The following is a 26,195-nucleotide window of genomic DNA, read 5'->3' as shown; positions in this document are numbered from 1 at the left end:
TTTTGCGACTGGACTTGAGGAGACATTCAAAGTTCTTGACATTTTCCGCATCGACGGGCGTTAATTTCTTAAAGTGATGATGGACAGTCGTTTCTTTTCACTGAGTTGAGTGGTTCTTGCCACAATATGGATTACAACAGTAGTCAAATAGGGCTTTCCGCTGTGCACTGACCCAACCTCTGCACAACACAACTGATGGTCTCAAACAAATTAAGGCAAGTCATTCCACACATTGACTCTTGAAAAGGCACACGTGTTAATTGAAAACCATTCCAGGTGATGACCTCATGAAGCTGACAGAGAAGCCAAGAGTGTGCAAAGCTGTCAAGGCAAAACAGGGCTACTTTGAAGAACCAAAAATAAAAATAATATTCAGGATTTTTTAACACTTTTGTTAACTACATAATTCCACGTGTTCTTTCATAGTTTTGACGTCTTGAGTATTAATCTACAAAGTAGAAAAAAAGAAAAAACTTCGAATTTGAATGTGTCCAAACGTTTGACTGGTAGGGTATATTATATAGATGTTTTGCACATAGAACATTGTATATATGCATGCTTTGCAATACCTACAAAATGATTTCATTCGTTTCCCATTTAAGCAAATTTAAACTTGATGCAGACATACAGCAAACATTCAAATAATGCCATATAGAAGTTGAGTGTCTTAAAAGATAACCAATGCATATACTAGTTGAACATTAAAATGGTGGCTCTTTTAGCCATCCATCTTTTGATATGCAATATATTTGTATTCTCTAATGCTTTCAAGACGTGGCCACTTAATAGTCTGGATGTATAAAAGTAAAAGGTTTCTTTTCCTAATAAAAACAAACAAAAGTACACTGCTTCAAAAGTAGGTGCACACATTTGTAAATACATTTAAACCTTAAAACTAATTAATGTACAGTTCTAAGATATATATAGATATATATATTTATATATAATCAAATTAGTTATTTTAAAACACCTGGTATATTAGCACCATCACATTACTAGTGCAGTCTCTGAATGAACACAGATGCTTTGCAGTTTGAATGCTTTATTTCCTGTATGTATGCATACTGCAGTTAAGTAGCAAGAACTAAAGGCAAACTAGAAAGGACTACAAAATACAACACATGGACCAATACATTTACAAAACATTCAAAATGTTACAAAATGGGCTGTATTGGTCCTTCTATTGTTGTTCTTCAATTTGGATCTTTGTACAAATCGTAAAGATACGATGTCGCCATCACTTTGCACAATATACAAGTGCCTGGGAGAGACTTCCAGAGCCAGTTTCAAACGGACAAACCACCAGCAAACTGTCTCCACCGACACACCGGGAGAAGAACCCCACCCCACCCCACCCCAACCGGGGGACTAAACTTCGTCTTCCTGTCCCACTCAGGGATAAAAAGGAATCAAATGAAAGTATCAGGCAGCGATTTTCTTCAATCTACCATTCAGCCTCTGAAAGCACAAAAAAAAATTCAGGAAAAAGAGGATTTATGTGGGAGGGAAGCAAACCAAGGACTTTGGTAGCGAGTGAAAATATGTTTGGATGTCTTTACATGTCAGGATACATTTTATTTGACATGTGCATTGCTCTCCACACATCTACTCTCCCGTTCTCCCTTTTTTCCAATATTTACATCAAAGCTTCAAAAAAGTATATTAAACAGCATGTCCCAATTCATTCTCTCCATCTCAATTCAGCCCCAAAGGGATTAACAAAAATCTAGCTCTTTAGATCCGTGAGCAGTAGTCATCCACATTTCAAATGACTGTGGTTGCCAGTTTATCCAGTGCCGACAGTGAAGAGAGAGGTGTGTGTGGTGGATGAGTGGGTCAAGGCCGCGGCATCTCTCCCATGGGCTGCGAGCGGGCAGGTGCACAGGCTAGCTGGCACCGGTGCCCTCCATCACCTGCTGGGCCTGCTTCTGTCCCATGCAGCACTGGGCTACTGACTGGAACAGCCTGAGGAGAGAAGAGGAATGTTAACGTCTCTCAAAGAGCAACACAACCATGTCCTAGAACAACCAGTCTAAAAAGGTAACCTACTTTTCAATCTCGGGGGCACAGTGCACAAAGTCGTGGCTCCAGAACTTGAAGGCAGGGTTCTTGATCAGCTCGATGAAGGTGATGAGGAGCCCCCATGGGTGAGGCCTGTTCACTATCAGCCTCTCCAACAGAACCCTGGCAGAGAGGGACAAAGCATGAACCTACTGCACATTTAGGAGTAGGATTCCCTTGGGATGACTCGATGTATTCCTTCTTCTCAAATAATTACTAATACAGGCATATTTGTATGATGTAGAACAATAAGAAAACATTTCTTATGCTTGCGTTAACCAGACCTTATCTCTACAATAGGGCTTCCAGACTAGGTAACTAGAAGTGGTAAAAAGCTAACTCTTTTCTGGGAAGTAGGACTCATTCATGGCCTACTTTATATATAGATTGTTTTACCTGGTGATCTGCTCCTGGATGGCCTCGGTGTTGGCCTCCGCGAACAGGTAGAGCATGGTGCAGCTGAAGTAGTGGGTGTGGCTGTTTGGGTAACGCAGCTGATTGGCGATCGCGTTCAGGAACAGGTAACGCCCTGAAAAACACATGACAGCAGAAACCTGATGAGTAAAAAGCTTTGATTCACCTAGCTCTTATCTACCATTGGACAGAAACTGGTTTGTCCACTGCCACCTTACCCTCAGTGTCCAGGTCCACGGCCAGGTTCTGGAAGATGTCCATGTGTGCAGAGTGGGTGATGGTGCTCATGGAGGGGGTGCTGCCCTTGTTGTGGATGTGAGCGATAGCCTGTGTGCCCACATATAACACCAGCGCGTTGATCAGCTGGATGTTGTAGCGGTTTCCTGGCTCGTTAGACACCTGGGAGACAAAAGAAGGTCAATAAAGAAAATGATATTTCCCTTTTTAAGACCATGACTAACTAAATACAATCAGTCTGCACTGGTCCTACCTGCAGGTTGCTGCGCAGCTCAGACAAGAAGGTGACTGGTGACCGAGTCTTCAGGTACGAGTCCAGGTCCTTCTTGAACTGGGAAGGCATAACGCCTGTGAAGTTGGTGAGGATACGGGGCGCGATGTTGATCTCACTCAGCATGTCCACCTGCAGCCAGGGTGTTAATAAAGACACAGATTTATGAGAACAGCTAACAACCTTAAAAAGTTCAAACAAGGCTGAAGAGGTTCTGCCGATCTAGAACACACTTAGAAACACCATGGCACGTGTAATTAACAGATTATCTTAAATTGTGTGTGTGTATACCTTGAGGTTGGGTGTGAAAGGGTCTGGGAGCCTCATGTTGCGTGGGAAGGCACTGAGGATGAGGTTGCGGAGCTGGATGCAGTTGGGTGGGATAACATCACAGAAACCATAATGGTAGTCACACAGGAACTCTGGGAAGTCGTGCAGCAGGACCAGTAGCACTCGCAGTGTGCCCTGAAACAGCCGTCAGGGGGAGAGAAGAGATTAAGGTCAGCTGTTGTATTTCAAAAATGTACACGATAGACACATAAGTCTATAGCCACATAATTACCAAGTCATGCTCCAAAACAACACGCCATCAGACAGTCATGATACACAAACGCAGATATAACCACAAGTTTCCCTGTTATCAAACATGGCAGTACTTTCTGCGAGTTAATGTACGACAACTGAGACGCACCTTGTAGAGGATTTGCATAGGTTTGTTGAGCTCTACATTCCTCAGGAAGGGGGCCAGGTACTTGAAGAGATCAATCAGCAGCTGTGCGTACATGGGCCATCCCTGTGAGAAGAATCAGTTAATTAGAGAAACATTACAAAAAACACAACATTGTAACAAATGTAGAACAAAGCAACAGTTATGTGTTAAAGGTCCCATATCATGCTTTTCCGGTTATTACCCTTCCCCTTGTGTATGAAGGTTTTTATACATGTAAACGGTCTGCAGATTCAAACACCCTCCAAGTACACCCTGTAGCGAGAAACTCTAACACAGAAAAGACCTGTCCAAAACGCCTCGTTGGAGAATTCTCATTTTCCAATGTTTTCTTCCTGGCTACTCTGACGTGGGAGGGAGAGGCCACACCCTCTGCCAGCCTTTCACGAAACAAAGCTTCCCAAACCTTTCAGCGATTTATGGCGGATATGTACAGTGTAGGGCACTGAAGAACAATGCTGTTCCTACTTTGTTTGGACCAGCGGGAGATTCGGGTACACAACCTGTAAGTATTCATTGTTGTTTGTGTATTTATGATGTTTAAAACAAACAAGGTATCTACCACGACTGTTTGAACGGGTAAACGTTTTTCGGGTTACTAAGTTGGGATCACGGAGAAATCCTCTCCGCAGACCCATGCTCACAGCGTTAAACCTTTTTCTTACTCAATATCAAGCCACACTTATTGTTTTTACTTCGGCTGTGAATGTTTGTGTGTGCTCAGAATGAGTTTTGCTTGTTCTCCTGTATCGCCGAGACGGAAAGCCTGTCTCCTCCTGCAGCAGCTCACACAGCTGCGAGCAGCAACGAGCTTCTCAGCCAATCAGAGCACAGTGGGCTCACAGGGAGGGGGGGGCAGGAGCTCCAACAAGCCGTTTAGGACAGAGAGTGAATAAACATACTATACAGAGATGCTGTATGAGAAACCAATGTGAGTTTGGAACATTGAACAATATAAATCTATTCTAGTAGACCTCAACAATGGAATTATGATCAGTAGAAATGGCCATGACATGGGACCTTTAACAAGACTACATGTAAGGTATAATAAGTATGAACAAATTGAGATGGTCTTATTCTTGCTTACCTTCTGCTGCGGTGTGTGCGCTAGCATCCTGGCGATGAAGATGCGGTGGGAGATGAGTTCCAGCCAGGCGTACACAAAGCCGGGCGCTTTGGTTGGTCTCAGGATGTGGAAGGTATTGCTACAAGTAAAAAAAAAGACAAAAACATTTTAATTTTGAGCACAATTTTAGCACTAGCCAAGCTTTTTCTATTCCAACACTGAACACAGGTGGCATGCTCATATCCATGCAGACGTCTTACCAGAAGGCCGTGAGTGTCTGAAAGTTGATGGTCTCCAGAACATGCTCTGGAGCGTTGAGCTCCAACAACAGCATGATGAAAATGCGGTGGTACGGCAGCTGCTGGAATTCTGTCTGACGGACATCATGGTCCTGAATCAGGACCCCGACTACGATACCCAGCACCTGAAATAACGTAGAGCAAAATCAGAATTAGGTGAACTGGCCTGTTCAACCTGACTGCTGTTTGTGCAGAAGACGTGTTTTTTGTTGCTGTACCTTGTTGAGGAGGTTGATCTTGGTCACTGTGTTGGTGGCCTCTCCGGAGTGTTTGACCAGCAGGGCGATGAGCCTGACGAAGGCGTCCAGGTTGTGGTAACACTTCGCTCTGATGATGGCTGCGCTGGCTGCTGGGTTGTGCTGCTGCTCAGCCTGTGCCCGGTAACTTATCTCCACGCACATTTCTGTGCAAAGCCGGAAGAACCTTGTGATCAGGTCATCAGTCTTCAGGATGCCCTGCTGGTGCATCTGGAAGAAAGAAAAAGGAGATCAAAATGAGGAAAAAAGGGGCACTGCGACTTCTGATCACTTGCACAACCGATAATGGTATTTACCTGTCCAACAAAAGCAGAGAACGCTTTGGTGCTGTCCCTGCCAGCAGCCGCTGAGTGGTACAGGTTGACCCACTCCCTCAGGAGGTACTCGGCCTTCTCCCTCAGGCCCGGAGGGTCGTCATACTCTGAAGCCTGGGAGATCCCAGAGTGCATCATGAAGTTCGGTCCTCCGTGGGCCCGGTCAATCATGGCCTCGTAGTTGGAGCGAACTACATCCATCAGCTGGGGAAGGCTGGAGGGGCAAAAAGAGATAGTCAGTTTTAACCCGTCTCATAGCAAGATTAAATTAGTCATTTCATTTTCAAAATGTGTTAAAGATTAACATTGATTTCTAGGTGCAGTATTAAATACTTCCAAATGCCAAATTAAAAACTTGAAGTAATTCAACACAATGGACACTTGTGGTATTTATCAATGTGAATTAAGGCATACATTTGTTTTAATGTAAAGCAATAACATGTTGGTTGTCAAAGCACCACAATCTCTCGACATAACCACCTAATTAACATATATTTTTGTATTTATCATTATATGGGCTTACCCCTCAGGTGCGTTGGCTCTGGAGTGTGCACAGGTCCTCATCAAAGTCTCAATTGTGTGGAAGAGGTCCGCCTCCGTCACATGGCTGACGCTGCGCTCATCTACCAGCAGCAGCTTCACCAACTGCATGGCAAACGCTACTGCCATGTAGTGCAGGCCGTTTTCCATCGACTAGAAGAAGATAAGGATCAACGTTAAGATGTTAAAGGCACATGAAATTGTACTTGGCCAGATAAATATATTCACAAATCTATTGATCAAGGTCGAGAATGACAAGCCAAAAAAAACATGCTTTTGCACCAGAGATAAACAATAAACACTTGACTAGATCCAAATAGGAATAATTGACACCACATCAAATTATAAGTACAATAGTAAATGACAGATATGTACCTGTGCCAGGTGCAGGTCGTACTGCTGCATATTCACAAGATGGTTCCTGATCAAAAGCTCAACCGCCTCCACGTTGTATTTGTACTCATCGCGGCATTCAATCAGACATCTGTAAACAAACACGGTAATTCAACACACCAGGGGAAATTATTAACAAATATCCTGAAGTTACACAGAACACGTTCAATCACTTAAATCTATTTTTTTCCAGATTTAAAACAATTGACCCTGGCTAAACAAAATTGTATGATCCGAGAAGATAAACTCAGCTTCAATCAGACGTGTTCTGACTCACCTGGTGATCTGCTTATTGCACCACTGTGGTCCATAGGCACGTCCGTCCTGCAGGGCTTTGAGCACCAGCAGGTGGCACTCTCTGTAGCGGAGCAGCAAGTCTGCATCAGCTCCACTGGTAGCATCCAGGAGACCCTCAACAGCCTTGAAGTTAGACAAGCAATAGTATGCATTAATTAATCTTCTACATAGCCTCCCTCACACCATTTCTGAAGACTAAATGTGAAAGTGTCCTACCTTCTGCAGAAGGCCGAGTGCAGCGATGCCATCCCTGGAGTTTCTGGCCAGGGCCACAGCCTCCAGCAGGCTGCGCAGAGCCTGGGTCAGGGGGTTCATGGCGAGGGCCGGAGGGATGGCATGAAGGTGTTGCTCCAAGTCTGCCATGCACTTGTCGTAGATCTGAGCTACATCATCCGTGGCCCACGCTTGTTGCTGTTAACGGAAATACACAGAATTAAGTCCTGCAGGTTTAAAACAGCAACACCAATCTGTGGCACCATGTTGCTGATATGAACACATGGACATGTGCTGGCAGCACTCCTCAGTTTTATTAACTTTTATAAAATCAGAAATGACAGGGTAAAAGCCAATAAAAGGTTAAGATGGGCCAAAAACACTCAATCAGTGTATATGCAGGAATCCTGAAGTCAAATGTAAGACCTTTTTTAAGACCCTTTCCACACATTTTAAGACCTCATCGCCGGTATATGTGATGTATTTGATTCACACATCTAAATGGCGCATTTCCTCTACAGCGTGGAGCCCGGTTTAAGCAGGCCGTGCCCGGCTCGTTTTTGGTTGCGTTTCCACTAGGCGTAGTTCCGGCTAGCGGGTATTTTTTCACAGTTTTTCCGGCACTCCAAAATCGAGGTTCTTTCCGGGCCAACAACCGGGCTGAGTATGCTAAACTAGTGAGAGAATCGCTGGCAACTACAACAAAATGAACATATTTGACCGTGATTGAATTGAAATACACGTTTCAAAATGATGCCGAAGTAACAACATACTGATACCGGATAGTAAAAACCATGAATTAATGCTTTGACAAGTCTGCAGACAGACGGCAGGCGAAAAACCTTTTAAAATGCGTGTTTTCTGAATGGAGATTGGCTAAGCTAACGCTGTATATGCTCCGACCGTCCACACTCACAACAACGGCCTACAGACATAAATAAACCAGCGACTGTATTCGCCATGACACAGACAGTATGTGGTTTGTACTTGTTTAACTTTTGTCTAGTTTCTGAACAGATATGAAGAGCTGTGAGTTCTGAGGGCTAACAGCTAACGGCTGATGTTGGTTGTGTGTTTCACATTGAAGATGACGTCACGGCTCCGCCTACACTGCGTTACTATAGTTACTACCCCAGTTCCTAAACTGTAATGGAAACGCAGCATAAAGTGAGCCTGGCCTAACGAGGCCTAGCCATACCGTACTAAGCCGAGTGAGGCCCTGCAGTGGAAAAGCGCCATGAATCTCTACTTTAAACCCCGGTTTCCCTAGTCTTTTTAGTTCTTACGTTTTTTTTTGGTGATCTCAGAAATTAACCTCACCTTCATGGGCTGAGCCAAGAAGCCAGTGGGTTGGGAGAGATCATTACTGGGTAAGAAACCTGGAACGTTCCTGGCAAACTCCTCATACACTGCCAGCTGCTTCGGGTCCACGCCTCCTACCTAAAACACAAAAAATGCTTTTTGTTACAATTTTTGTCTTTGTTTGTTTGACAGATCTATAACCTGAGGTAACATCATATTATATTTTGATATACTGCATGTCTCGATGTTACAGTGATATTACCTTGAGTCTGATCTGTTCTGGCATGCGTTCAGCCTGGTACGTCAGAACAACAGGATCACAGTACCGCCGTCCTTCTTGGCGTGCATGCTTCCTCAGCTCAAACTCCTAGAAGAGTTCAAAGGAACAGTTAGGCATTGGACACTTTTGCCATTGTTCGTGCACTAGAAATAAATGTATATTTACGAGTGTTGAGGTAATGTGCTTAAAGCCTCACCGTGGCTAGTCTCTTGTCCATTTCAGGGCCAGCCTTCTCCACAGCTGTTTTCTGAATGAAGCAGCATGCTAATTCACAGTTGTCTTGAGCAATCCTGGCTGCAGCCTCTTCCATCATTTCCCTCTGTTGTGGGGTTGGAGCCTGAAAGAACAGATCATTAAAGTTGAAAAAGCAGGAATAGTGAAAGTGAAAAGGTGAGAAATCTTGCTATGATTACTTCTCTTGGTGCACAAGGGAATATTAGTATTTAAGGAAATTCAGCTCACCCTTAACGCAGCAGCAAAGCTGTTCTTAAGGTTGGTGGCGATGCTCATGAGCAGAGGCTCGCGGCAGGTGATCATGGCCATGCCAGCAGTCAGGTTCCTCATCATATGGTGGGCAGCCACACGCATGCGGGACTCCTCCGAATCCAAAGCAAAGTCCTTCCGGATGATCTGCTCACAGGTCGTCATGGCTATTTTGATAGAGCGGTCAACCACCGGATGCACCAGCTCCTGAACAGCACGCTCCACCGACTGCCGTACACACTGCTTCAGCTGGGGATGGGCCTGCAGCAGCGAGATCTAAAGAGGGAACACGAGATAAAACAGTCAAGAAAGGAGAAAATGATTGAAAGGATAAAAGCAACAAGAGAGAGAAAGGTCTCAGTCGGTGGTCTGCAGGCACCCATCACTTACGTTGACATTTATATTGATGTGTGGAGCCAGGCCTGCCAAGGCATACACATTGATGTCGTGGTAACTAAACTGAGGGGTGGGGGGGCCGGTGGTTGTGCAAGGGGTGGTAGTGACAGCTGGAGTTGAGGGGGGGGCGGCGAAAGGAACAAAGTCCCCTGTTGGTCGCAAAACAGGCATTTGATTAAAGTCCAGAAAACCTAAAGAGAAAGAAAAAAAATTAGCAACAAGAACAAGTAATAAAGCATTTCAGTCCAACATCTTTTCTTAAAATCACTTCATACAGCATAAGAAATGTTCAATATAAAAAAAACGGCATTAGATTGGACAAAGGTGGTATTAATACCAGTTCAATCATTTGTAGCTGAACTGAAAGAACTAGGGACCATAATGTCTCGTTTAATCATTGAAGAGGGCAGGTCATTACTGGTGTAGAGGGAAGGACGATACATTTAAAGTAGGGGTCTAACGGTTCACAAACATTTTGGTTCGGTACGTACCTCTGTTTTTAGGTCACGGTTCGGTACGGTACGTTTTCGGTACAGCAGAAAAAATAATCCCAAAACATATATATATTTTTTTATTATTATTAAACTGTGAATAATGTATTCACTCAAATAAATTCAAAATATAATAAAACATTAAGGTGCAGCATTTCGATGAACTGAAATAATCTGTATTTGAACGTTACTGTACTAGTACTCACAAAACAAACTATTAGTTTTGGGTTTTTAATTATTATTAAACTGTGAATATTCACTCAAATAAATTCAAAATATAATAAAATAAACATTAAGGTGCAGCATTTCGATGAACTGAAATAATCTGTATTTGAACGTTACTGTACTAGTACTCACAAAACAAATTATTAGTTTTGGGTTTTTAATTATTATTAAACTGTGAATATTCACTCAAATAAATTCAAAATATAATAAAATAAACATTAAGGTGCAGCATTTCGATGAACTGAAATAATCTGTATTTGAACGTTACTGTACTAGTACTCACAAAACAAACTATTAGTTTTGGGTTTTTAATTATTATTAAACTGTGAATATTCACTCAAATAAATACAAAATATAATAAAATAAACATTAAGGTGCAGCATTTCGATGAACTGAAATAATCTGTATTTGAACGTTACTGTACTAGTACTCACAAAACAAACTATTAGTTTTGGGTTTTTAATTATTATTAAACTGTGAATATTCACTCAAATAAATACAAAATATAATAAAACATTAAGGTGCAGCATTTCGATGAACTGAAATAATCTGTATTTGAACTGTACTCGTACCTAAGCAGCCAGTTTGACATTATGACTTGCTTGTCATTGTATTTTCATGTTTTTTTAAAGAAAGATGAACTTGTCCACATTGCTTGCCGAAAGGGCAGATCTGCTGGCACTAACAATGTCTCCTGCTGTGGAGAACACCCTCTCGCTAGGGACAGAGGTAGCCGGCAGATACAGCCAGGTAGCGCTTTGCTAACATGGCAACATAAGGATATTTGGCGTTTGTAATAGCTTTGGCTTGGTCTGAACTTTTTGCGAGTGGTGGAGGCTTAAATGCTAGCGGGAGTTGGGTTTGCACTTCAGTAATTGTTTTGGTACCGGTGATATTCACGTTCGGGTGATGCCTTTTCAAATGAGTGTGCAAGTTTGATGTATTGCCAGCCGCGTAACCAATTTTATTTGAACAATGCCGACAAACAGCTTTGGTTCGTTCCACCTGTCTTTGTCCGTAACTGCGAAACCAAAATGTTCCCAAACCGGAGACTTCAATGATGCTGGAGAATTTTCGAGCTCAACTTTATCTGCGTTCGCTATTTCGACAGTTCCTCAAATTACTGACTAAATTTGAACGCATCCCTCTGACCAGCTCTCACAGTATGCCTCTCGTCCAATGAAATGACTTGCTCTATGACGCGTTGAACACAATGTGAGCGAATTACTCTGAATGCTGCGACGCAGCACCTGAGATTACTTCCAAAAAGTTGTTCGCCTTCTCAATTTTTTACGTTTAACGTTATATTCGTTCGGTACACACGTGTACCGAACCGAAGGGCCCGTTCCGAATAATTTCGGTACGTGTACCGTTACACCCCTAATTTAAAGTGAACAATTTTTTACTTATATCTGGTTTGTAGCTCAAATCCTTCAAAGTTTTGAAGCACGGTACGTAGAAAGCAGCAAAATACAAATTAAAGGGTATAAAAAGGAGCATTTACCACCGGTAGAAACTGGCAGCATCTCTTCCGGAGGCTTGGCCTCTTTCTTTGGTGCAGACAGCTGTTCCTCCAGACTCTTCAGATTGTCTTTGTCTTTCAGCAGGGTCCCTGGCTTCAGGTCGTTGATGTCCAAAGACAAGTTCTTACACAGAACTTCAATCTCAAACTTCAGGTTCAGCTGCAGTGAACAAGAGGACAATGTGAGAAATTGTTTTTGTATCTGCTTACTCATACAGGTTAGGTCTGTATGGAATAACCTTTTTTTTAACATTCAAAGCATCTATGACTTCTATTTTTGTGATGACTGAATCCATTTTTATGTTTCACTTTTTAACAACACAAACTGATTTCCAAGAGCTGCCAGTTAGTTTGCTACATAGGAAGAATAATTGATTACCTTGAGGTCATGTTCTTGATGCAGCTCTGCAAGAACATTCATGATGGCCATGGTCCAGGGGTTCTGGGGCCTGAAGATCTATAATGCCAGACACACATTTAATACATTTGCTATGAAGAAACCACAGAAACCACATTGACAGCCGGTGAGCTAAAGCCAATTTCATTAACTGTGTTAGAAGAATTCTGCATTCTTTTTGAAAGTAAATATGACTTCATGACACTACTGGGCAGAGGTATAAGGAAATGTCATTGACACACTAATCAGTCTACACCTATTTTACTCACCATGCTTCGCAGACTGGACTCCAAAACTTTGGCCACAAATGGAACCACATAAAGGAGCTCCTGCTGGCCTTTCACATACGCTTCCAGTAGCAGAGACTTCACCTCCAAATCCTGGGAAAAACGACAGCAGATTTTAGCCTTAAAGAGACCCACAAGAAAATTAAACAACACAACCTAAGAATTGTTTCAAATTCTTACTGTGTATAGGATAGGCTTGTTTTTGGCCAGTGTGATCATGCCCAACCAGTGGCCCAGGTTCTTCAGCAGCGAGCGATCAGAGAAGTTGGCAGCTGCCTTGTCAGATGTCAACAGAACCTGAGAGAATTGAAAAAATGACAGACGAGTGTCAGTATTTTAGTTATTCCACTGTGGCAAGTAGGAAGAAACAAATGCAACTGGCAAGGTGATGTAATGTCTGTAAACTTGACATGCAGCTGTTTAATATGGAAGACTCAAGTGTAAAATGGCAAAAAATAATTTATACATTCTTCTGTTATCCCCACATTGTTTACCTTGATGTTTCTGTAGGTCTCATTGAGGACCATCTTGACAAACTCCGGGTTCTTGAGAGTGTCCAGGAAGTTGGAGTAGAGGCCGTGGAAGTTGGGCTCGATGCTGACACGCTTCATCACCAGGTACTGAGACACCCAGGGCATAAACTCATCCTTCACAGTCTCCTTCAACTCTTCAACCTGGAGAAGAAAGCAAATATAGTTTAAAAAAGAAGTTTCTTTGACCATAATGATGTTTGTGACTTAGGACTTTTCAAAGATTGATTCAAGACATTTTAATCTCATTAAGGCCTCATTGTAGATTAATTTACTGCCTTTTAAAACTAAGAACTAAGTCTTCAATTACAGTTCTCTTTTGTACGTTTTACTTTACTTTTTGTGTCATGTTGGACTGAGAGAGGTTGTTGAATATGAACGCAATTTTCTCCTGGACATTCTCGGGAGGCTCTACAATCCGTTCTGTTTGGTCGGTGGCCACCAGCAGGGTGTCAATGTTGGTTGTGTTTATAGAGGGCTGCAGGAAGGAAAAAAAACTATTACCTTTGAAACTAGATCATCTACTGTTTCAAATTCTTTGATGGGGTCAAAAAAACATCAAATAAAAGCATTGACAAGGCACATATTAGGGTGTCTTGGTATCAACCAAGCCAAACTCACTGGCACATCCTTCTTGAAGGTGCTGGGTGTGGGTCTTGTGATGGTCGGGGTCTTGGCTACAGTGGTTGTAGTGGTGGTGGTGGTGACCAGAGTGCTGGGCTGGCCTGGCTGTGGAGCTTTTGGGACCCCGGGTTGCTGCGACTGGACCTGTGCCAGTGCCAGACTTCCAGGCGTGGTGATGGAGCCCTGCATCTTCACCGGAGGGTCCCGTGACTGTTGCCCATACTCGATATACTGCACGCACAGGATATCGGAAGAAGCAGAGCGAGAGATTTAATTTATCTGTATGGGTAAGTCCCGTCATACAGACACAGTTGGGACTAGATAAGAATTGGAGCAAAGATAAATTAAGGAAACCTGATTACCTCTTGTAAATGGTGGGGGAATTGCAAGAAGTGGGCAATTGAAGCCAGATGTTGACAATATTGAGGATAGTCCTTTAGTCTAGAAGTATAAAAGATAGAAGTGAGCTTAAGACAAGATGACTGACGTTAAATTAATATTTCTTTCACAAAAGAAACCATCACAATACCTGTTTTTAAACCTATCTAGGGCGGCAATTCCAAAGTAATACATTTTGGATCCAAAGGGTTTTCTTAAGGCTTCAAGAACATATCGGAGGGCCAAGCCCAGGGCCATGTAGGTGACGAGACCCTTCTCGATAATGCCACCAAAAAGGCAGGCAGTGATGTGCAGCTCCTTGTCTGGGTACTGGGGGAAGAATCTGTACTCCTCAAACAAGTTCCGAAGCATGCAGTTGAACACCTCTCGCTCCCTCTTGATGGTTGAATCCTTGAACCTCTGCAGCATTTCCAGTACCTAAGAGTACCAATGATGCTTGGGTTAATTCAAAGAGCAACATTTCTGAGAATAGTTGAATCAACTTCTGCCAATAACTGCAGAGACGAATGAAAAAAAGCAATACATACTTCATCCACGGACATAGTTGGATGAGGTGGGTGGTTGTAGATGCGCTGGAAGTAACTGTTTGCTTCGTCGTCAATCTCCTTACTAAAGTGCTGGTTCGCCTCGGGCCAAACCTGAGAAAGGTCAGCTGGGATAAAGAGCAGGAAAAATACATTTTTAACCAAGCCTGTTATTTACTTGAATGTGGTAATCAAACAATATTGTTGCAATCACATAAGGAATCTAATACTATTCTTACTGATAATTTAAAGTCAAACCTCTGTCTGATGATTGAAAATTACATTAAAGTGGGGCTGTCGGCTATCAGACAAGGAACAGAAGACTGATTTGCATGACCAAAACAGTTTATAAATTGTTTACAAGAGCTTAAACACTGCAGGAATCCTTAAAAAGCTCTTGGTGAATACTAGTGAACCTTGCCTTTTAACTGCATGTGTGAGGCACCCTGGCTTAGATGCATCAGAATTAAAACATGCAAATCAACACAGAAATCATCACTGCAAAGGAAACAGTGCTACACTCTCAGTCACACTATTGCCACTACTTGCGGGCTTTTATCTTACTCTGCTGAAAGGTTGGTGGGTTCAGGCCTGGTGTGCTCATCTTCCTGGTGCCAAATGGGTCGGTGTTCACAGTCGGCATCCCCAGACTAGAGCCAATACTGGAGCCAATGCCTGTGCCCAGGGGACCTGAAAGTAACATAAGATCAGTCATTTCAATCCATACCGACGTCATCCCATGTGTTAACCTTTAAAACATGCTTTTCAAGTGTTTTCTTGTCTGAAGTTCAGGATCAAACCCAAGCTATGCCTTAGTTTGCTCAGGCTATAGTGAATTTCAATGGAATCTGACTTTAGACATGTACATGTGCTGTGGATGTTTATAAATGAACACATTTAAAAAGGGCATATTACCAGAGTCCATGCCAGGAAGCTGCGAGGACAGGCTCCCAATGCTCCCAATGCCCCCAAATGGTGTACTGGGGTTGGGGTTGGTGAGGGGGGGGAAGGCTTTAGCCGGGGACTGGGGATTACTGAAAGCTGAGCTCAGTGAGGTTGGGAAGCCCTGCATGCTCTGAGTGTGGGAGGTGGCTGTGCCCCCCAGATTCAGGGACCCCATGCCGGAGAGAGAGTCCATCTAGAAAAAGAAAGACATTAATTATTATTTTAGATTTATTCAGATCCGTTTTGTCAACAATAATTTCCAATATGAAAAAGCATTACAAAGTGTTGCATTATAGGACTGTCATGTGAATGTACCTGTACAGGGGAGATGGCATCCAGGCTGCTGGTGCTGGGGGCCCGTCCCTTTGGCATCACCCCCGGTGGAGGTTGCCGGGCTTTATTCATTACATTGCTGCAGTTGGCAACCATGGTTAGGATAGTTTCTGACAGCTCCTGGGACACGCTCCTGAGGGAAAATGTGAACAAATATCGACATAATTAGAAAATATTGTGATTGGTGTCTATAAAACAGTGTTTTCATATGTTTTGTTGACGTTGAAATGCCATTGAGTGAGACAAAACATTATTAAACCAAAAATCAAACAGTTTTCTTAAAAGGCAGACAGTGATAGAGCTAAGCCTAATGTCTCCTCACCCCGCACAGGACTGCAGGCAGGCCAGCATGGTGGCTAAGGTCTCAGGGGGCAGCTGGGCGCTTTTGGGCTGGTCCTTGTCTGGTGCCAGACCCCCCATAATGGATGGGCAGCGCCTCTTCAGGAATGTCACACATGCCTGGATAAAAGGTTCCTGACAAAACACACAAAAGGATTGTAAAACACAAAGACAAACAAGAACCCCAACAATCTTTATTGTTACATTTTAAAACAACTCTACTTTAATCAATTTGAAGACTTACCCCGTGCTCTCGGATTTTGTCAGTCAGCCATTTATCAAGTTTGAGGTATTCACGACGAGAAGCAAGTGCAGCAAGGTCAATAACAAAGGCAAATGGAGTACCATTCAGCAACATCGACAGAGACTGAGAGGGGCATAAAAAACAAAAACACTGCCTTATTTACCATGAAGAATATACCTACGACAAGCACAGAAAACATGACCTGTATCCTTTAATGTCTTATTTTAATGTTGTGTTAAAACTGTGGGGGGAAAAAACATACGGAGGAACATTATTGAATGATAGAGTCATTATTCTGCTATTGCTTAAAGGCTAATTTAAGAGAAGTCAAAGTAGGTGATCATTTAGTATTTCCTGACAAACCTTCAAGTCCTGGGCCACATCAAGGATGCGTGACAGCTTGGCCTGGTCATACTGCTCCCCCCTCATGTACCACTCTGCCATTGAATGCATAATAAGCTGACGGATAGAGGGAGACTGTCCCTGGAAAAAGAATGCCAGGTTTTATGAGTATACATAAACCAGGAAAACAAATAACCAGGAGAGTAAGAAGAGGACCAAAGCATGACCTTGTGACTTGAGATCAGAGAGCTGTATCACCAACCTGTCCGTGCCAGGCGTAGTGCAGGATGATGGCAGAGTTAGGGTGGTTGCCCAGGAAGATAGGCATCAGGGTGGAGATGAGCTCATGGCGCAGTGTGTGCCAGGAAGTGGAGATCTGCAGCAATGCCAGCACCAACATGTCTGGGCAGTGCTTGATGGGAAAGCTGAACAGCTGCTTGACCTGCTCGTACTGGCCCACCTCCGACAGCCTCAGCAGGCTCTCCACCAGGTCCAGACTTTTCCTGTAATGAGATGAGCAGAAAATCAGTCGAAAACACTAGATCACATTAGCCGCTTTCACACCAAGCACTTAGTCCCCAGCGCTTAGTTCCCCGCACTTAGTTCCCCCATGGAACTAAAGAGCAGATCACGTTCACACCGGAATAAGTTCCCTGGGGATGGATTACGCAAATGAAGCCACTGTCGTCACTTCTTCTTCTTCGGGTTTACTGGCAGGCCGCAAACCACTTCACTGCATATACTGCCACCCGAAGTCCACGGCCGGAAGTCCCCGGAGTTGGGGGCTGACTTCAGTAGAAGCCTTGCGAGTAAATCGCCAGAATGCCGACACCTCCTCATCACTCCACCGCTCCCATGTTTTTTTTTGTGTTGTCATAAGTTAGTCTCTCTCCGTTGGTGCGCTAATGTTAAGGCTAATAATGCTAATGCCAGCAAATACAATGGCGGCTTGACAAAACTTTTCAGAGTTTTACGGGTCGTGGTTTGCAATTCGCCCAGCCAATCAGAAATTGGAACCTTTTTCTCCCCAGGAAAGTACCTGCTCTCTAGCAGGGACTGAAAAGGGGGGAAAGTTCTCATGAACTAAGTTCTCTTTTTGGTGTGAACGCAAAATTCCAGGAACTATCGGAACTAAACGGGAAAAGTACGGGGAAAAGTACTCCGGTGTGAAAGCACCTCGAGTAAATCAACAAAACCACATCATATCGATCAAACTACTGCTGAGTGACATGCAGGAGAAATGTAAATAATTGTTTAAAAAGCTAAGCTCCATACCAGGTTGCGATCTCTCTGTTGTCATCCTCCGGTGGGGCCTTAAGGATGTCTATGGCCACAGTGTGGCAAGGGTAGTCGGCAAAGGAAAACACTTCTGGGCTCATCAGAGAGTGCTGAATGAATGAGAGCTGAAGACAGAAAAAGCAATTGGAGATTTAAAGAGGGAATACAACCGTAACCACTCAAACAATACTGTCAACACAAGAACAATTCCCACTTTCCTTTATCATTGATCTTTATTGATCTACTTCTCTTTTTTACAGAAAAAAAATCAAACGTCAATCATGTTTCCCATCCCAATTTAAAACATGCCAATCCCAGGATCCGGATTTTGTTCAGTTACCTGTCCTTCTGCGTGTTTCCATGGTCGATAGATCAGATCAACAGGAAACGTCTCCATGCCCAACCCCCTCTGAATCCCGTACACCACGATATGCAGGCCTTTACTGTCCCGGATTATAAATCCTGCATGGTCCAGCTCGTAGGTCACCTCTTTGAAGTTAAGGTTAGGATTCTAGGGCACAGACAAAGGAAAAAAAAATTCTACCTCAGAAGGCTTTCTAAAATGACCTTTACATTAAAGAAAACGTCTTTTGACAGGCCATTGCATGCATTGGCCCATTTAGTGGTGAAGAATTTGCAAGAATAAATACACAGTGACACTGGGAAATGTTGGATATATTTGTCATCAAACGGAAACTGATGGTTCACTCACCACTTCCTTCACAACGTCGATGAGAACCTCCACATTCCACGTGTGTGCCTGCGAGCCTTCGTTCTTATCCTTGCCATCGCTCCAGATACCACTACCTGGAGCAGAGATGGACTGCAAGAGGAAACGGAAAATAATTGAAAATGTAACTATTAGTGTGCTTAGAATAATCCACAAGCCAGCACATTTACCAGCATGAACCCATATTTCACAATTATTTCGTCAATAAATCTCTTTCATATTAAACATAAGCATTACCTTGGAAAGAATATAATTAAATAAATCTTACCTGTAGTGGGATACCATCAGTCAGGCCAGAGTGGGTACGAGCCATCATTCCCAGGACTCTGGCCACCTGGCTGGCTGTCACCTCTCTCACCCCATACTGGACGATTATGTTTCTGCACTCATCCAGACTTGAAACAAAAAGAAAAAGTCAGTACAAACGATTATCACTAGCTCTTGGCAGACAAACTTTTGTTCAAATCATGTTGCTAAAAAAATTTGGTTGAAGATTTAACAACATACTGAAGAATTTAAACATAAATTCACCTAGCACAGAAGCCATAGCCGACTTCTTGCATGAATTCTGCGAGAGAACTCTCCATCATGGTCTTAGCTAACTCCCCCGAGTCTGGCAGGATCCTGTCCATGAGAATGTCCCGTTTTTCAGGGTACAGCAGTGGTGCGAGCACCACAGGGCAGCGCTCCTGGGGGAAATCTGAAATACAAGACACAGAAAACATTTTAGTATAGGACTTGTACCATTTCTATTCATTGTGTCACATATTCAATAAACTTGAGGCTCTGAAGAATACGTTTGCTTTGACACCCCGTACCTCGGCAGAGTGTCTTCAGGAAGGCGTCAATCTGCTCCTGCCCTAACCCACTGGCTCCTTTTTGGCCAAAGAGTAGATGGGACAGCAGTAAATGCAAGACCTCGATGGCAATGTCCTGAAAGCCACCTTCCTGGTTTCCTCCGAGATCGGCGTCAACGTATGACCGCAGGAGGTCGGGGAGTTTCTGCTTGATGAACTGCGCGGCTGTGGAAACGTTAAAAAAACAAAACAAAGGCATGCTTTTATACAAATAATGAACCAACACAATTGTGTCTAGAGTGTTGTGGCCATCCATAAACCTTCCTGAGATCATGCAAGTCATTATGCCCATGCATAACCAATCTTTATCACAACTGAGCAATATTCCCTCCAAAAAAGGGATGCCAAAATAAAAAAGGGGGCCAACTATTTTGGTAATGCAATTATTAATTAGCACACCTTTAAAACAAGGATTTTATATTTATTTTATCATCTTTGCTTTGGTCACTTACACATATTTGGCTTTTATAGACAGTCCATGTTTTCTTCATCTAAGGCTAGTTGTCAGTAGTGATTGACTTATTTGATTGGTTGAAACTCAAAACTTTAATTTATAATGACACCGAAATTGTTATCGCAAACCATTTGAGGATGCAACATCCCAACTGGATTTATCAGAGTTCAGCACCATTTTCTCAAGATGCCTTGTATTTGTGATCTACAAGTTCATTTATTGCTGGTTGGACAAAATAATCATACGTTGGCCATAGTAGAAAATTATGTTAAACTGAATACCAGAAAACAGGCATGTGTAAAAGTTCTAAAGATTATTGGTATTGGAAAAAAGGGATGTTTGGTGCCTTTCAAAATATCATCTATGGTTTATTTCAAGACAATGCCAGCAGAAAGACTTGGCAATCCTAGTTTTTGTTTACTTTTTTTTAAGTCAGACTTATCTGCAGTATATCAAATGTTTTGATAACATTTAGTACTTTTTACAGTAAACCTCACAGCTAGTTAAAAACAAAGTTTGGGATTATCTTTGGCTTTATTCGAGTTACTTACCAAAACCACGAAGGTCTGCGTTGCTGGAGTTGAGCAAAGCAAGTCCAAATATCACCTGAGAAATACATTAATTAAATCAACATTTGTATTTCAGATAGTCTTGAGTCACTTGTGTTGACAGTCAATACTCCCTTTTCCCCAAATGTAAGCCATGCATTGTTTGTACATTGTCCAATTCATATTTTGTATTAATGAAGCCCATTCCAGGTCTGTATTACCTCTTGGACTTTGCTGAGCTTAAGAACTTTACTCAGTTGAGTGAATAGGTGGGCCGATGGCTTCAAACTCTGAAAGAAAATACATTTTCATTTTAATATGTATAAACCCCTGCAAATTGTCTGTACACTCATGCATTGATGTCTAAGTTAAAGCCCAAAGTGTCATTTTAAAGAGAGCATTTTTGTAGGGATGTAAAGTTAATAACTATGACAAACTGATTTGTAATTCAACCAATTGCAACATTTGACTCAATATGGTAGTAGTTGCTTTAAGTTGTATTTTTTAACTTAACTTGTTACTCAGAATTAACCTATCAATAAGATCTGTCATACATCCGGGATATCGCAGTAATTATACACACTTCTGCTCCTTACCTTCTGGTAATGAAGGGGATTGTCAACGGCGTAACACAGAGTAGCAATAACGTTTGGCTTCGATATCAGCGACACACACTCCTGGATCAGAAACTGTGTCTTGGGCAAGTTGAAAAGCGGAACGTATCGAGAAGAAGAGAGAAAAGAGAACAGAGGCAGGTGAAGAATAAGATAAGAAAGTATTTTAGATAAAACCAAGAGAAACAATTGGCAGTATGGAGTCAAATGTAACGTTAAGATTATAATAAATTCAAGATAAGGGTCACGGTTCGGTACGGTACGTTCTCGGTACAGTAGAAAAATGTATCACAAAACATAAAATATGTTTTTTTTATTATTATTATTATTATTATTAAACTGTGAATAATGTATTCACTCAAATAAATACAAAATATAATAAAATAAACATTAAGGTGCAGCATTTCGATGAACTGAAATAATCTGTATTTGAACTGTACTAGTACCTAAGCAGCCAGTTTGACATTATGACTTGCTTGTCATTGTATTTTCATATTTTATTTAAGAAAGATGAACTTGTCCACATTGCTTGCCGAAAGGGCAGATCTGCTGGCACTAACAATGTCTCCTGCTGTGGAGAACACCCTCTCGCTAGGGACAGAGGTAGCAGATACAGCCAGGTAGCGCTTTGCTAACATGGCAACATAAGGATATTTGGCGTTTGTAATAGCTTCGGCTCGGTCTGAACTTTTTGCGAGTGGTGGAGGCTTAAATGCTAGTGGGAGTTGGGTTTGGGTCTTTTTTCTTTTGGTACCGGTGATATTCACGTTCGGGTGATGCCTTTTCAAATGAGTGTGCACGTATGATGTATTGCCAGCCACGTAACCAATTTTAGTTGAACAATGCCGACAAACATCTTTGGTTCGGTCCACCTGTCTTTGTCCGTCATCCTTGTACGTAACTGCGAAACCAGAATGTTCCCAAACCGGAGACTTCAATGATGCTGGAGGATTTTCGAGCTTAACTTTATCTGCGTTCGCCATTTCGACAGTTCCTCAAATTACTGACTAAATTTGAACGCATCCCTGTGACCAGCTCTCATAGTAGACCTTTCTATGTATTGATTATTTCTGTATAGCCCTCATCAATTGTAATTGTTATTCACAAATATGTGATAGCTTTTATTGAACAAGTTCTTCAGTTGATGGAACGCTTCAGACCTTTGCAGAAAAGAGAGATTTTTGTTCCAACATATATCCAACAGTAATCAGTTTTCTTATTAATAAAAAAAAAAAGGATTCACTTAATGGCCCAGTTACTTGTACTGGTAAAGTGTCTAATACCAATTTACATTAAAAAAAGGGTAGCATTCAATTCTAGAAAGTTCTGCAGCTAAACTGCGTGAAAATCCTGGGAAATGGGAGACACGAAGAGTGCTAAACTAATTTCACTTCAAAAACAGCAGGCCAAATTTTGTTCAACCGTTGTACATTTTTAGGAAACTAAAAATATATTTCTAAGGAAACCATTCACAAATGTCTTAAAAACATTTTCTGTTGCTTTTCAGAGAAATTATGACTCAGTACTACTAGGAAAGATCTTTGTAAAAAAAAAAAACAATGTGTTTCTAATCAAAAATTACCTGGTGAAAGTCCTTGCCACTGCTTTTACCATCGCCACTGAAATCCACATGAGAGAAGAGACAGCGAAGTAGATGCCTGTCTGCCTCAGGACCGTGACGATTCACAATCTGGGAGAATACAGGCAAAATATCCAGAACACATGGAGATATATTAGGACACTTCAAGAAGATAAATGATGAACAAAAATAACTTGATGTCCAACACTTACATGCTGTATTTCTTGCTGGCTGGCTCGATAGTTTTTCTTAGTTAAATTGTCCACCAGATAGCTGATTTGAGACAAAGCCAGCGAAAGCGAGTCAAGATTCATTGCTGTTCGGGGCGGAAGCAGGCGGCCGAGCACGGCGCAAAATCACCATTATTCCCCTTTAATCACTTCAGTGATAGGTTAATTCTGCTCCCCCCCCAAAAGTGTAAAAAAATATATAAACGTCCAAATGGGTTTTCCGATCAGTGGATCCCGGTGCTAGGTAAAGTCCTTCAGTTTAAAATCAAGTTCAGCTTCTGTAATGAAAGGGAAAAACAAGTTAAATGTGATTTAAAACAGTGAAACAGTTGTGTAATATAAATAAAAAATGGCAAACAAAAAGGGAATTCCCGTGTTGGAAGCACTAAAATATGAGTTCTGTAGTATTACTTTAATGCAGAAAAATATTTACAATCATTTGACAACAACATGTTTTGTTACAGGCTTTGAGGCCTACGTGCATAGCAGTACAATTAAAAGTACGTTTGTTGCCAAGATAATCATCTGTTAATAAAATCCCAATATAGGGTCTACACGAGTTTTAAACTACATAGGTTAGTATGGTACGTTCACGGAGATATTGTAGAACTACAAACCTACCGAACCCATAGCTTATAACGTTACTAGGCCTCGAGTGTACCCACATATGTGGTACACAGATTCCGCTTACCGAACTAACTCACATTATCGTTAACAAAAGCATAAATACTGCCGCAGTTTTGTCAAGCAATTTAGAAGAACGTAGCCTTTAAAGCAGCCAACTGGACATTACTGTTGACTAATTGACTGAGAGAGTTAAAATCACCACTTGAAACAAAGAGCAAGCTAATGTAAGTTAGCAATATTACCAGCAAGCGATCTGCCTTACGTGTTAGCTAACGTTTGGCAGTGATATATTTACCAGAAAACCCATATGATATCTGGCTATGTGAATAAATTGATTCAAAGCAACGCTTTTGCAGACCATCCTCCTGTGGCAAATCGGGAAACCTAGCTACCTAAGCTAACATTACCATGACGCTGATAAACACTTGCTAGGAGATAAGTTTGAGTTAACGTTAGCCAACATGTTTACCGAATCATTAAAAGCACTAGTTAAAGTTACCGGTTGAATCTGCTTCACACGGCCTTTTACTAAATCAAACTTTAGTAATATATCCTCTTATCAAAATAACTCCCAAGTGGTCAATATCTAAAATTAACCCCTGTGAAATGTTACCAACTCCCTGTAGGCTACGAGCTAATGCTATCAACTTAGCATTTACGTGAAGCTAACATTAGCAACATGAGTCCGTTTCAAGCTAGTTTGTATGAATTGGTGAAACTCATTAACAATACGTTTCAAGGTTTTTTTTAATAGTCAGTTTTGCTAGCTATACGATTACTAAGGTTTCATGGCCGTTACACAAACATAGGTCGTGAGCGTGAAGGCCTCAAATATTGCGGATGGGTTTTGCGCGATCGTGCAAGCTAACGTTAGCATTAACCTTGTTAACGTTAGCTCATTTCAACGGGCTATGGCTAATATATGAAATTGCTAACACTATGTGCTAGTTGCCTGTGCTAACTATCACGTAACGACGCGTAAATGTTACACCGAGTCAACATGAATATTCTCTCCAGCAAAAATGTGACTACTAAAGTCTTAGACAAGTACGTTACCAACTTTGCACGAGAAACGTTACTAAATGAATGAATTATTACTTTTTGATGCAACCAATATGACAGCTGCTTTTCAGCAAATAGACCCCCCCGCACTGGTGGCTAACGGCCATCCTCCGTATCAACATCGTTACTTTAGTGTTAAATATAGATATGTCGACGGTTGTTAACCAAATATATTGTAAGTCTCACCATGCTCCCAAGAAAGTAATTCAGATGTTCATCCCTTCTTGTTTCGCAAAACAAACTTGACGAAATGGAAGGGTCGCTCTGCCTCCAGTTCAGTTTGATTTTCAAAATAAAATGGCGACTGTCACCACCGCGGCGCGCTCACGGGTCGAGTTCGAGAAGAGTGCGTGAGTTTATCCGCGCGACCTAAACGCAAGGTGCTCGGCAGTAAACACCTGGGTCAGTTGTGCATACAATCTAGTAATATCCTGTTTTATTAAATCTAGATAATGAAATTCAATCATGTTTATTGTTTTTCTTCATACCAACGCAAAATGAACCTTGTAACATTCAGGAAAACAACAGGACAAAAAATGTTTTGTGCTACAGTTTTTTTAACATGAAATGCATTAGTATGACATATGAAATAGATATAAACTCTCACATCATTTTTGAAACAACTGTTAAAACCTCATGCAAATCTCCTGTTAATCTAAGCTATAGTACAACAAAATGTAGGTTTATAATATACATGATAAATACGCCAATTCAGCTTTTTCCGTGCTCTAAACTTTACTCAATAGGATATGATTAGACATGCTGTTGCCCATGTTGCTGAACAGAATGATCTGTTCCTTTTTTTTTTTACAAAATATGCTCACTCCCATTGCAAAAAGCAATCCCTTGTCTTTTTTTACAAATCACACGCCTGCCTAAATAATTATGGGCTCAATTGCATTGTTTCATGTCCTACGTTTTCTGTTTGGCATTGGACTGTGTACTGTATGCTCTTACATATCAGACATTTTCCTATAACACTGGTTTGACAGAATCTCAGTCATGCTGCTGTCCTGCCTCAAGTGATCTCTGTAGGCTATAACAAAAGATTGTTTTTTAAGCATTATTTCTTCTAGTAGGCTATTAGGTTCCAGAAAGCTGTAAAAATACTCAGTTACAAAACGTCCTGCATTAAAAATTGTATTTAGAAAGAGGACAAAAGTATTCACATCAAAATATACTTTAAGTAGCCTACCAAAAGTAAAAGTAGCCTACTAAAAGTAGAAGTTCATCACTTCAATGGGGGCAATTTCTAGTTGTAGTTTATTTAAAATATTGTATATACAGTAATATGGGGCATTTGATTTATATGTTGTATTAATAATCTAAATCGGCAAAGAGACCAGTGACTGAATCCGTAAAACAAATGTAAAAAGTACAACATAGGCCTACTATAAATATTAATGAAGCATATGCAGAAGTACAAAGTTGTGAAAATACTCAAATGAAGCACAGTTACCTATT

The 26,195-nt window shown here is 41.7% G+C and overlaps 1 protein-coding gene across 3 annotated transcripts; it reads right to left on the bottom strand.

The window, feature by feature from the left end:
- Positions 1-1,025: 1,025 nt before the first annotated feature.
- On the bottom strand, positions 1,026-25,076 carry cnot1 (CCR4-NOT transcription complex, subunit 1; the record flags this gene model as incomplete). 3 transcript variants are annotated; one of them, XM_079684184.1, is made up of 49 exons in its annotated part: positions 24,918-25,076; positions 23,025-23,320; positions 22,816-22,923; positions 21,216-21,314; positions 20,841-20,909; positions 20,623-20,677; positions 19,579-19,782; positions 19,292-19,460; positions 19,029-19,155; positions 18,743-18,853; positions 18,371-18,541; positions 18,028-18,155; positions 17,015-17,255; positions 16,774-16,893; positions 16,411-16,533; positions 16,150-16,301; positions 15,810-15,960; positions 15,465-15,687; positions 15,114-15,239; positions 14,553-14,677; positions 14,156-14,442; positions 13,989-14,067; positions 13,624-13,857; positions 13,340-13,480; positions 12,967-13,146; positions 12,653-12,769; positions 12,455-12,565; positions 12,168-12,245; positions 11,771-11,948; positions 9,545-9,741; positions 9,134-9,430; positions 8,868-9,008; positions 8,654-8,758; positions 8,410-8,529; positions 7,093-7,287; positions 6,857-6,999; positions 6,562-6,670; positions 6,170-6,339; positions 5,629-5,860; positions 5,294-5,542; positions 5,037-5,200; positions 4,798-4,915; positions 3,675-3,776; positions 3,275-3,448; positions 2,966-3,115; positions 2,694-2,874; positions 2,458-2,590; positions 2,050-2,184; positions 1,026-1,965 (listed from the first exon to the last, which is right to left on the bottom strand). In XM_079684184.1, the coding sequence occupies exons 2-49, from the start codon at positions 23,124-23,126 to the stop codon at positions 1,887-1,889; spliced, it is 7,203 nt and encodes a 2,400-aa protein (XP_079540310.1). In that variant the 5' UTR covers positions 23,127-23,320; positions 24,918-25,076. The 3 variants fall into 3 exon arrangements, with proteins under 3 accessions (XP_079540310.1, XP_079540308.1, XP_079540309.1); XM_079684182.1 differs by having other exon boundaries at positions 13,624-13,867; positions 13,990-14,067; XM_079684183.1 differs by lacking the exons at positions 1,026-1,965; positions 2,050-2,184; positions 2,458-2,590; ... (3 more) ...; positions 3,675-3,776; positions 4,798-4,915 and having other exon boundaries at positions 5,033-5,200; positions 13,624-13,867; positions 13,990-14,067.
- Between the last annotated feature and the right edge of the window lie 1,119 nt (positions 25,077-26,195).

This window comes from Notothenia rossii (assembly GCF_949606895.1).
Source record: "Notothenia rossii genome assembly, chromosome: 5".
In the NCBI taxonomy this organism is placed as follows: Eukaryota; Metazoa; Chordata; class Actinopteri; order Perciformes; family Nototheniidae; genus Notothenia; species Notothenia rossii.
Note: the sequence above shows the minus strand (reverse complement) of the source record. Positions and strands in the feature narration are given on the sequence as shown.